The 13,404-nt window shown below is 37.2% G+C and overlaps 1 protein-coding gene across 4 annotated transcripts in view; it reads left to right on the forward strand.

Annotated features, from left to right (window-relative positions):
- The window catches only part of kazna (kazrin, periplakin interacting protein a), a 39,515-nt gene that overhangs the window by 2,183 nt on the left and 23,928 nt on the right, over positions 1-13,404 (forward strand). For 3 of the 4 annotated variants that reach the window (XM_073867784.1, XM_073867783.1, XM_073867785.1), the window contains exon 2: positions 11,197-11,273. In XM_073867784.1, coding sequence (XP_073723885.1) covers positions 11,197-11,273 — 77 coding nt within the window. Of the gene's footprint in view, positions 1-6,636; positions 6,749-11,196; positions 11,274-13,404 lie in introns of those variants that run through there. The other variant, XM_073867786.1, reaches the window with a different exon arrangement.

The following is a 13,404-nucleotide window of genomic DNA, read 5'->3' on the forward strand; positions in this document are numbered from 1 at the left end:
CTTTTACTTATCATTTAACACTTTTTGTAACATAATTTCGAAAATAAGTCCTAAAAAATCTCATTACCGCAACAGAAGTTCTCTTTATCGCAACTGCTGTAAATGGTTGCGGTATATGAGAATAGTGTTGCGGAGGATGAGGTACCCCAGTATGTTTTGCTAAAAATAGAGAAGCCTTGTAGACTTTAATAAAAAACATTTTCATAAAAAAAATGTAAATCAAACAATTTTCGAAATGTAGAAAACGACCTGTTTCGGTAATGATAATCAAAATATCGTGTAAGCATTCTGACAAGAGAATATTTCAAATTTAACTGGAAAGATATAAAGAGATGATCTTTCCTGGTAGCCATCTTGAAGTAACTGGTCCATGTGCTTGGTCACTCAAAATCAAACTTAATTAAAATTCTGTATGTGTGCTTAAACTGTTCTCAAAAAATGTTGCGGAGGATGAGAACATCAGGCATGGACACATGATTTTCCTAATTTTTCTTCATTGTTATTATACATGAATATTTAGTAAATTATCTTTCTGTCATCTAAAGTAGTCTAGCAAAACATCAATTTTTTCCCCTAAATATTTTGTGTTAATTTGTTTAAATTACAGCATAACACATGTTCAAACACAGCCGGATGCATTGCGGTAATGAGAATTTCAGCAGAAAATTAGATAAAATTAACAAATTATAAATTCTTATGTTAAAATCACACATTGTGCAAGGTAGAACACAGTATTGCGTTAATTCTGAGGCTTTTTAATATTACTATATTACACATTTTATATCTAAAAATCATTAGTGCCGTGGTGTTTCAATGGTTTTGTGAGAATCACCCATATATTGTTACTCCTGCATAAATATGCTAGTTTCATTTCTCTCACAACACTCTTCGGTTTTTGGTTTCCTATATTACAATAATTTCAACTACACTGTATACTTAAAGTCCTTTTATAGTATGTATCAGTAAGTGGTTGTGCAATAAGTGGTGATAATGTACAGTCAGCTTATCATTATAACCAAATAAACCCCTTTTAGGATAATACAAGACCCCAGTCCTTATTATTCTGAAAGGGTGTTTTTGCCATAACCAGAGTATACATTATCTCTGACATCTATTGCAGAATAAATTTCGGTGTGAATCGTTCATGAATCTGTTTATATGTAAATTATCCTATTGAATTAAATGCCACTGGCAATTTATGTAAAAATAGTTTACACGATTGACACAGAAATTAGCTTGCTTCATGTATCACAAATAGGGCCCATTGTTGCTAAAGGACTAATCAAAACGTGTTTCCAACTAAAAGAACGACACACATTTTTTACTCCTTGGAAATTCGCAGAGCTATCCTGACAGTTAGAGGATCACCGTGAGCCTCCTGTCCGCAGCTCTCTCCCGTTTCATTCACCACTCAATGAGAGCGCAGCAGATTGTGATCTTGTATTTAATGTCCCACATCCACTTCACCTCACACTGATCTGCCTCAGGCTTGGGTTGCCAGGTCATTGGATGCAAAATCCCCCTCGTATTTTGCTCTCATCTGATCAGGCATTTTGTTGACGCTTGTGTCATTTAGCAATGTCAGAAAGCAGGAAGTATGTATTGACAAAATAACCCGAGATGGAAACTCAGACAGACACGGACAGTCAAACGCAGTCTGTCAGTGTAGATGAGAACAGTGCTTATTTATCTCTTGGAAGTGTGAGCAGCAGGGCAGATGGTCCTACAAAGACTTTCTGGTAATGAATGAGAGGCTAAATGCATACAAATAAACACGCATGCATCTTGTCTGCTTGTAGTTAATTTCCCAATTATTGTAAAGAATCGCATTGGCCGCTGAATGTGTTGTCTTGTGACATTAAGGTTATGGGTTCGATTCCCTGGGAATGTATATAGATTAAATGCACTGTAAGCCGCTTGCATACGTTCATGTAAATGAGACATTTGTCGAATCTGATTTTGTTTAACCCTTATGTACTTGCTAGTCATTTTGATGCCGTTGACCCAGTTTAGACCTTTTATCCTAAAGCTTTATGGATGTGATTTTAACAAGGCAATTTGAAAAGCTTTTACTGTCACTGTGTCCATCAAATTGTCACAGTTTAGATTTGTCATGTTGAGTCAGTGTGACCCTGTTAACAGCTCTGCCGGATCTATAATGATAACAGCATGGAAGGTTTATAGTTTATGTTTTGTGTAGAGAGTTTTTCCCACTATAGTCGCAAGAGGCCGAATCTAAGTGCACTCGCTCATTCATCTGCTTTAGCTGACTCGGCCTGTGCTTAATATCTGTTATTGATGTTTCTAAATTGGCTCAATGACTCGACTGGGTAATTGTTTTTACGTGACAGCTGTTGGTCTGGATGTACATATGGAGGGTGGTCATTTATGTTTACAGGATTTAGTGTACAACCAGGCTTACATTTGAGATGATATCAATAGGTTTAACACATACATCTGCTTTTTCTCACTTAAATCTTTAATGAATTAGAAATGACTCACTGCTGTATTTGCTTCAGCATCTTGATGTAATGCAAAAGGAGATTTGCTTTATACAGGTGAGTTTGCATTGAGCTTAGGTTATGTCATAGCGACTGTTCAAGTTCGAATTCCCCATCTGTCCATCTCTAGGCAGCAGTGTGGGTTGCTAGGCAATCTTTTCTCATTATGACATCACAAAGGAGAGGACTGATAATGCTGCTGAAAGCTTTTCTTCCCTCACCCATATATACACTCACACACTCTCTCCAGCTGATCAATGCTTTTAGTTTATCCCATTGACATTAATGAGCTCTACCAGGGAGTCATTAGCTTTATAGATTGCCATTATGTATAAAGGTGCTTATATTATTATCAAGGTGTTTGTCTATGTGCTTGTCTATTATTATTAAAATGCAAAATGGATCTATTTGTTTATATCTTGGCAGACGTGTGTTAAAGATAGCTGTTATGTGTATGTGCGTAGTAACACGAAAATAGGAATAGGCCACGGACTCCCGTTCCTGATCCCTGAGATGTGTGAACTGCCTAATTTAAATGCATGGCAAAAGATGAAACATCTGACGTATATCCACATCAAGAAGCTGGATTGAAGCAGTCAAGTGCCACACACGGCTCAGTTGATTTATAAAGAGCCTTTCCATGCCCATATCAAAGGGGATCACCATAATTTAAGATGTAGGCTTTAAATGGCACTAAAGCAGCATTAAAGGTCAGCACTATCAAGTTGGAGACAGTTCCGGCTCAGTTTTAATCTAATATTATTAGACATATGAGCACGATATGCTCTCAACTAATCCATGCCTTCTTCTAAGTGTTCATCCAGTTTCATTTCCCCACTTTATTTGATTCTTCCTGAATTCTTTCACTTCCTGATTGTGCTTACTTACCTGACCTGTGACTTCTTCATATCTTGCAAATGATGCTGAATAACCTTTTTACCTGTCAGTTCATGCTGACAACCTTTTAAATTGTGCTGACTCACTGATAATGGTGCCCAACTCTTCAAACTGAGGATGTAGTCACTCTTTTGCCTTTATCGTGTCCTCTTACATCAGCAATAAATCCACACAATGAATAAAAAAACACAAAATATATAAGTATTCTTATCACAAATGTGTACACTTTAAGAGAAATTGGTACCAAATCTGTACCTGATTATAACATATTAGGATCTTTGTAAAGGGTACCGTCCCAGTGACAGCTTTTGTACCATGCATACGAGTGTACGGTTCACAACTTTTCTGCTTAAAATTTTTCGTCATATTTATTTAGATATAAATTTGGCGCTGCCCTCTTTTCTATTGCTCTTAAAGGATTAGTCAATTTTTTTTTAAAAAAAGAGATAATTTACTTACCACCATGTCTTCCAAAAAGGTAATGTTTTTTCTTTGGTCAGACGAGAAGAAATTATGTTTTTTGAGGAAAACATTACAGGATTTGCAGTTGCAGTTTAAAATTGCAGTTTCAACGGAGCTTCAAAGGACTCAAAACGATCCCAAACAAGGCATAAGGGTCTTATCACAATTGTCTGAAAAAAAAAGCACTTTTAAACCACAACTTCTATTCTTTCTCAGGCTGTGTGACGAGTCAGCGCGACCTCACGTAATTGCGTAATGATGTAGAAAGGTCACGTGTTACATATATGAAACGCACATTTGCGGACCATTTTAAACAATAAACTGACACGAAGATATTAATTAGTATCATTCGGCAGACAACAACGTCGTAATGATCCTCTTTCTCCACACTTGTAAACACTGGGGCGTAGTTTCGATAGGTCATCTGTGACCTCTTGATGTGAGGTCGCGCTGGCACGTCACAGGACCGAAGGAAGACAAGCAATTTTAAACTGCATTAAAACTGTTAAGTTTTGGGGTCCATTAAAGTCCATTAAAATTAGAAAAATCCTGGAATGTTTTCCTCAAAAAACATCATTTCTTTTCGACTGAAAAAAGAAAGACATCAACATTTTGGATTTTCTGGATCTGGAATTTTTTAAGAAAATGGACTAATCCATTAAATGTAACCCGACACAGCAGTATACTTTACTTTTTGTCTTTCTGACTCATAATTATACAGGGCAGATTTTATTTTGGAATGATGTCATTATGGCTAGGTCCTGTGTAGGTGATCTCAGACTGATATTTTTGGTGGCATATATATATATATATATATATATATATATATATATATATATATATATATATATATATATATGCAGTTAGCATTGTTATTCCATATCTATTATATCTATTATCACACACATATATATATATATATATTATATATATATATATATATATATATATATATATGCACCGAATCCAGATTTTTTGGGTTCGGCCAAATACCGAATCCACTGTTTAAGATTCGGCCGAAACCGAATACCGAATCCTATTCGCATCCTTATTCCATTAACACAAAACACATTAATGAAGTAAACATTGTCCACAGCAGTGTATTTTTCATTTTATTAAATTTTAACTGTTAAAAAAAAAGGATAGGCAACATTATGCCAGGATGACAAGTGGGGAAACTATTTTGACAATTACCATAAGCATATGCATAATGAAAGCGATGCGGTGCGACACGCTCGTGTCTGCGAAATGTGAACCGCTCCTAAGGCTCACCGAAAGAAAAAGCTTATCTCCACGTCAGCACCCGATGTGTGTAATCAACAGCCGCTTGACGTCGACCAGCGTAGTGCAAGCCTAGGGTTCGATTCGGTAGAAAAAATTTAGGATTCGGCCGAACCCCGTCAAAAAGCCCAGTATTCACCCGAATCTGAATCCTGGATTCGGTGCATCCCTAATAATATATAAAGTATGTACATATATATATATATATGAACAGTTAGCATTGTTATTCCATACCTATTATCAAAATCACTGGATGATGGATGACTGAAAATGTTGTGCATTTAAAATAATTGAGTGAATTTTCAGTATCATCTCAGCAATTCTTTCTCATTCTCATTCTGCATCTTATTAGACTATCAATCATTTTGTTAGATATATCTGAATTTCATCGGATAATAGATATTCGGCTATACACGGGTAGGGTCTTGGATATCATAGTTAGGTCATTGCATGAATTGACTACTACTCAAATTATGCCTTGCTTGTGGTGCAATGTTTGAGTCTGACCAAGTTTGCACTGCATCAAAAAATGCTGCAAATCCATTGATTTCAACATGGCACGTTACGAGTAGGCGGAGGAAATGACCCAAAATTTACATAAATTGTAACTTTTACTGCAATGCACTCACCTTCATGTACAGATTTGGACCATGAGGGCTCAACCGGCACTTTTACAAATCCAGAATGCTGTGTTCCTTCTAGATTTCAAACCGGCCACATTAGATCTTTCTTTTCTGTGCAGGCAACCCTACTCCTCCACTGAGATTAATTTGCCTATAATGTGTGTTTGTGTGTATGTGTGTGCACGTTCATGTCAGATAAGCTTTAAAAAATAAGCCTTGTCTTCAGTTATCAGAAAGTATTTTTGTCAGTGTATTAAGAACTAGCTCTTGCTCTCTCTCTCTCTCTCTCACTCCATCTAGTTTTGCCTTATACTTTCAATTCTCTCTTTTTTACAGATACACAATGCTTAACTGATGAATGTGTGTATAATTTTTTACCATAGCTGTATTACTGACAGCAGTGATAGTGCCTGTATTGAGATTGTTCAGGTCACCTGATATCTGTACGTCCTGCTGCTCCAGTGCCCTTGACTGAGGCCGTTTACCCCTCGGGCGTTGCAACACATCTGAACTATGATCATGTTCTTGGTCTGAATGAATGAGTGTGTGTGTGGCTGTGTTCAAACCATAGTAAATCATAAGAATACAATATCAATAACTGTTTCATTCATTTTTCACTGTAATGACACACTGGGTTGAAATACTCTGAAAGGTGATGTATCATTTTACAACCCTCTCCACAATAAACGTGTAGGAAATAAAACAGCCTATGCAATATTTAGTTTGAAATCTAAGGCTTTTGATTAATATTTTCTTCAAGTTAAGCACCTCGTAGTTTTATTTTATACTTTTGTACTTCGTAGTGTAAAGTGCTTAAACTTCTGAATGAACTCACTTCACAGTTCAGAGCAGACACACACACACTTTGCAGAGAGTCATATTCCACCTGCTCTTTTAGTATGTATGATCTTGTGGAGCTGATAGGACGTTTTTCCTCTCACTCTCTTCTTTATCACCTCTGCTGGGTTATAAAATTGCAAAAAAGTGAGTAGCTATTTGGAGAAAACTGTTGCTGACCTGTATAATTTTGTGTACTCTAATAATCTGCTCAAGCCAAATTGAAAGGGCAGCATTTCAGCCGTATGTAACTCCTCGAGTGGTTTCTGAATGAAACCACAGCTTGTGGCAGATATCTGTTTATATCTGTTGCCATTTCGTCACCAAGTGTGCATTTATGATGATTGTTAGTAAGTTTTGTGCAGGGACACTATGGCTTTTCCAAATACTGTAGATTTGTGTTAAGGTTCTCAAGCCATCTCGCGTTTAGGAGTAGATGAATCATGTCAGTGTTATAAGGGTATGAGTTATAAGGGTACGAGTTTGTTTGCCAATGTTCACCATAATGTTAAACACAGATGTTGAGAGCGAGCTTATATCTGTTTACTGGTTGGCATCAAAATGGCTGGATGAGGTTACCAGCCAGGGAGGTAGCAAGTATGTGTGTGTGTATTTAGCTATTTACAGCCCCTAAGAGATTATATATCTCCTGTACCCTTCCTTCCTACCAATCAGGTTACAGCTAGATGGCAAAACCTGGGGAATTCTAGACAGAAACTGTGTGAAACTGGTATGTTTGGTAAAGTTATAAATGCTGTTTGGATTACCAAACATTGTACTCTGCAGTTACAGAGAAGTCATTGTAAAAAATCAATTGGATGTTTTGAACTCATCTCAATCGATCCAAAATCAAGACGTGTAAACGAGGTTTGTGTTCATAGTTGTGCCACTTGGTATTTTTTGGGCACGTTTCTACCGATCAAGAAAGAGATTTGGGCCGGCGGAGTTGTTGTGTTAAAGCTGAGAGGTTAAAAACAGGGCAAAGGCTTCATTTAAAGGATTTACATTTTTCATGGTGATCTCTTGTACAATCAGCCAAGCATTCAAATTCGGTGCATAGCAGAATATTTCAGCAGGCCTGAAGACTCGCCTGTGTGAGCAACATTGATCATTTGTCATTCAGGGAATGTGCAAGGCCATCAGCGGGATCTGCCACAGCTCGCGGCTTTTAACAGATCTCTCTGTCGCTGGTATTAAAGTGTTTGTGTCCCGTGAACATCTCATTTAGCGGGATTAATTGGTCGCTTCTGGCACTGGCAAGCTTTTTGTTATATGTTGCTTTAATGCTCGAAGTTGAGAGCGGTCTTGATTTTACCATCACACATATTGTCATCGGTAGGACTGAATTGAATTGTTTTATTATATATTTTTACAAGTACTCAGTTTCTTCTAGGTTACTTTATTTAAGCTAGCACACAGTCACTTGGTATGCTATAAATCATGCTTAGCCATAGACAGAGAATAAAAAAATGCAGCTTTCAAAACTTGGTTTTGTAAGTCAATTCAACCCACTATTTTAAAGGCGGGCGCATGATTTTTAAAAAACACAAGGGAGACGGGCCGAGTACCAAAACACACTTGTAGCCAATCAGCAGTAAGGGGCGTGTCTACTAACCGACATCGTTGCCTGGGTTGTGTATGTGTGGAGCGGGTCTATCAAAAGAAGGTCCCGATTCTATTGGGGTAGGGGCGTGTTTGTTTAGATGATTTCAAATGTCAACATTGGCTTTCAGAGATCATGCACCCTGCCATTAAGTTGACTTAACTTGTAAAAACAAGTTGATTTGTTGACCTGAATTTGTTAAGTTAAAGTTACATAAAATATATGTTGATTTGAAAAAGTGCAGTTACACCCAATTTCTACTTGATTTTGCCATAGCCTACATGTAAGCTAATGCGCACATTTCCAAAACTGTAACAACTTGTCAATTGTCTGCAGAACGCAAGCGTTGTGATTGGTCTGCTAGAACCATAGACTGTAAAAAAAAAGATGGATGATGCCCGTTCGCTCTTTTCCATTGGGGAAAAGTGAAGCCGCCAGTGTCCCGATACAGTGCTGACATCTTGGGTCTTGAGTCTGCGCAGTAGCGATTTCGGGACTAGTCCTGCGCAGTAGTGAGCAGGAAGTAAAGCCGCGAAATCAAGGCCCCGCCCTCGCTCTCGCAGAATGCGCATATCACAGCTGTCAATCATGACGTGACACCACTGCTGTTATAGCATTAAATAACTAAATAAAAACAAACTTATTTTAAAAACAAACACTTGGATTTACATCAGCGTGATACAAACTAAAATAAATAATAGAAACCAGCTTTGAAAAAAAAAGCTCATTGAAGTGTAATTAAATTGTTTAGTTGGGGGGCGATCGAGACGTTTTGGCTTCACTTTTCAGGGCTTGTGTTGCACGCTTGGCTAGAACCCCTCTTATTTCCAGATGCATTTCCGCTTGTGATGGTAAAAACAATGATAGATTGGATAAGCTAAGAAGTGATATCACTGGAGGAGTCAAGCTGCAACAAAAGTCTATTCACCTTCATCACTCCAACAACGTACACTGCTTCTTTTTCGGCTTTTACCTTGATTCTGTAACATGCCTGTTAGACTACTAACTACTACAGATCTGCATGTAATTGCACGTTGATGTGAACAATGATGCAGACGTATAAATGAAAGCTGGCACATAGCCATATGGTATGCTATAAATCATGCTTTAGCCATACACTTCTGCTATACGTGCATTACTGCATATGCCTTTCCTGTGTTTTAACAATCTGAGTTCAAATTAACTTTTGGTGGTTATCAAAAGCTTAAAAGGATAGTTCACACAGAAATGATTAGAGGCACCATTCACTTCCATAGTATTATTTTTTCCTACCATGGAATTCAGTGGTGCCCCTGATCTGCTTTGTTACAAACATTCTTCAAAATATGTTCATTTGTCTTCAATAGAACAAAGTAATTTATTCAGGTTTATTTTTGGGTGAACTATACGTATTTCACCTTTGAGTGTACCCTCTGAGTTCTGAGGGAATGTTATTTAAGTCTAGTTTTCAGTCCAGTAGCAGCAGCTATAAGTGCCTTTACATGTTCAAGGTCTGTTTAGGGCCAATGGATCAATGGTTTCAATTGATTGAACTTGGAAAAGTATTTTTCGCTCCGCTTGTGCTTATATGCATCCAGAATTAAGCCCCTCTGACACCCTTGTGACAGAAACCTGACAGACATGTGAAGTTTGGGCACTGTTACCTTGGCATCAGTTGCTTAGCAACCCCCACCATCTCCTTACACTGTCAGAATGAGTGAGGAGTTTTGACCTCTGAAACTGACAATTTAAACTTCAGCTCCTCAAAGATCACATAAGCGTTTTAGTGTCGCAATGTAAAATCATGAAGGATTAGAGCAGACTGTTTGTCACGGTCCATCAAATTGGTTCCCATTGTGGCATGTGATTCTTTTGAGGTGCCTGTAAACTGGATTTATGTGCCATGTAGCAGTTCTTGCTTCAGCAGCTCTCAGTTCGATTTGTTTTACGACATAAATTTTACATGGGCAAACCCAACACCACGGCAAAATAGAAACCAAACATTAAGATGTATTGATGTTAATGTGACAAAATATTTTGTAAAATAAATGCATAATCTGTATTTTAAATGTCAAGGAGAGAGATTGTTAAAGGCAACAAAACCAATGTAATTTTCCATTACTGCGCGCATGTAGTCTGACATGTCATGTCTACCCCCTCACTTTTGTAATCTTATTTCTGACTCTCTGCATGGTAAGGAAAGCTTTTCATCCATTCATCATCGATCTGTTAAACCCGCTGTGTGACAGAGAATGATGGAGCCGTGAGAAAGACAAAGGCATAAAGCTGTTTAAATTAGCACATTTTATATGAGATATGACCTTTCAGAGACCTTTATCACCTTTCTCATATGTGTTTTGGGTAGGTTAGGTTATTTTTCTTAACCATATTTTTAGACAAAGGCAGAAGGACAAGACGAAGAGAAGAGGCGACTTAATGTCTAACCAGTTAGCATTTTTAGTGATTTTATGTCACTCATAAACATGAAATCAATATTCTTTAAGTGCATGTACATGGATGTGCATATATATGTTTGAGTGTTTTAAGTCAGCTAGTTTTATGTTATTATCACACTTATCAGGATGTTGATTCTTGACACTGTGCACCTGCCGAACAGGTTTTCAATGCTAAAATTATAATTGTATGTGATGGGAAAACGAAAAACATCCCAGCCCATCTGCTATAGAGCGAAGTATATTTTGCCATGCAGAGCAAAGCCGGTAATTTGTTTTAAAACTCATTTTACTTAGGCAGAAAGGATTTATAAGCAGCGAAATCTATCTTGAATGCATTATAACCAGTTGCCAAGCCTCTATGCTGTCATTGATTTGTGAGTTAAATGCTCTCTAGCTCATTCTGCGCTGTGGGTAGTGTTATATTTCAGGCGGATCACATGATTTCAGCTGAACTCTAGATATTTACCTCATTAAAACACAACCTGGGATTTCTGCTTGAATGTACAGTGTTTACTTATTTAATGATGATGTGCGTGTCTTTGTGTTTATTCCCTCAGATGTACCCGTGCAAAGGCAGAAAGCCTTGACAGAGCTTAGTCAAAAAAGTGACATCCAGGAAACATCATTAGATAAAGGTAAGAATAATGGACACACTTGCAGAAACACGCAGAGATCTAGATACAGCAGATATAGACCGGAGCGCATACTTGCGCATGAAACAAACCACTGACCAATCAGTTTGCATGTCAGATTTGAGCTCAGAGTGATCTATGAGGTTTTGCTTGAGAGACGACGTGTGCAGAATTTCCAGAGCTGGAAGATGTAACAACGACGACACACAATCTTGTCTGAACCACAGGCAACACACCCACAGGCCTTTCACGACCATCTGATGCATGTTGAACCCAAAATGGCAAAAGCTGTTTGGCAATTGCAATACGCAGTCTGACTGGCTTCACGTAGGTTTTACGAGTCAGAATTTTTATGCTAGTAAACAAAAGTGTGTTTACAGTTTTATACAACAATCATTTTCAAAGAACAGGCATTTTCTAGTGATTTACTTGTTTTTTATGCAACTTTCTGTGGAGACTTCAGTGCTATTATTCGAAACAACTGCCATTTCATTGTATTTGGTCCTGTTATTATTGTATCATTGGCTGGAGTTTTACTTATAAAACAAACTTTGATTGGTTTATTTACTTGTCAATCAGACAGCCTTAGAAGTTTGATGATATGTCTAGTTAAAGAGCACCTATTTCATTGCTACAAAAAACAACAACGTTATTTTGTGTATTTGGTATTATTTTCCGTATACCATAAATTTTTTCCTCATACGCATTGATTTTGTACAAAGTTTATCGATCTGAAAAGCTCTGTGTCACTGATTGGCCAGTTAATCTGTACGTTGTAATTGGCCTGAATACCTCTGACGTCAGCCGAAAATGTGGCGCTCCTTACCATGTTTGAAAGATTCGCTCACAATGCAATGCTGACAGGAGTTAACTTACAGGCTGTGAGTCCAAGCCTGAGGAATTATGATAATGTCGGACTTCTCTACATCACCAATCCCAGGAAGTAAACTGTTGCCTACAATCTGTGTGTTTGTTGTAGTCCAAGAAAAGAGATTTACATCAGAAACGCTAACTCGCGTCATCGTTTACTTTAGAGTATGTTACTTTTGCACACTGTAAAATATTTCTGTAAAAATTACAGTATTACGGGGTATTACTGTCAACTAGCTGCCAGTAACTTACTGTAGATTTTACATTTATGTTATTTACTGGGAACAGTTTGTTCAAAGTTAAATGTTACTGGCAACCAGCTGCATAATTACAGCAAAAAAAATTTACAGTGTATCGTTAACATGTAGGCTACTAATACACTTCCACGCCAATGGATATTTAAAATCGTGAGACCATAGTTGCTCTTTAAGGCCCCAATATACTTCTAGAGAGTATAAGAAGGAACTGATGTGATGTCATTTCAAACAAAATCTGACCAAAAAGAACTTATTTTTTTTCCCAATTTCGCAGCTATTATGCAGAGCAAATTTTTAGGAAAAGTTCTGTTGGGGTGGTAAACACCTTCGATCTACTATTGGTGTGTTTGCATAATGAATGCGTAACATCACTGTAAAAAAATCTGTAGAAATTACTGTATTACTGGGTATTATTGGCAACTAGCTGCTGGTAACTTACTGTAGATTTTACATTTATGTTATTTACTGGCAACAGTTGTTCAAAGTTAAATGAACATTAAACATTTTCAGTCTTTATCTTCTACAGTAAGTTACTGGCAAACAGCTGCATAATTACAGCAAATTTTGTACAGTGATTTGTTGTTCATTTCGTTGCATGGAGGTCACAAAATACTTTTTTTAACAACATCAACATTATATGAGATTATTTTTTACAAATTATTAAACCAAATAGTGTGTTTGTGACCATTTGAACGTCTTGTCTTTTCTTAAAACCTAAATTGGGTTTTCTCGCGGAAGATCTGCATTTATTAAAAAATTGAGGAAATCATATATTTTAAATCAATATTTTATGTTACTTTACTTAATTGATGTAAATAGCTGTCCAATAAGCCGGATAATGTACAGGCAGGTTGTTATTGCAAAATAAGCCTCAGCTTTGCGTCTGGTCCTGATCACACTGTCGGGGCTTATTTCAGACTGCCTATACATTACTTATTAACCTTTAATTTTATGAATAAAGACCTTTATTCGCTATCTCTTGACCACATCAAAGTTTCATCAGGTC

The sequence above is a fragment of the Misgurnus anguillicaudatus genome, chromosome 5 (assembly GCF_027580225.2).
Source record: "Misgurnus anguillicaudatus chromosome 5, ASM2758022v2, whole genome shotgun sequence".
NCBI lineage: Eukaryota > Metazoa > Chordata > Actinopteri > Cypriniformes > Cobitidae > Misgurnus > Misgurnus anguillicaudatus.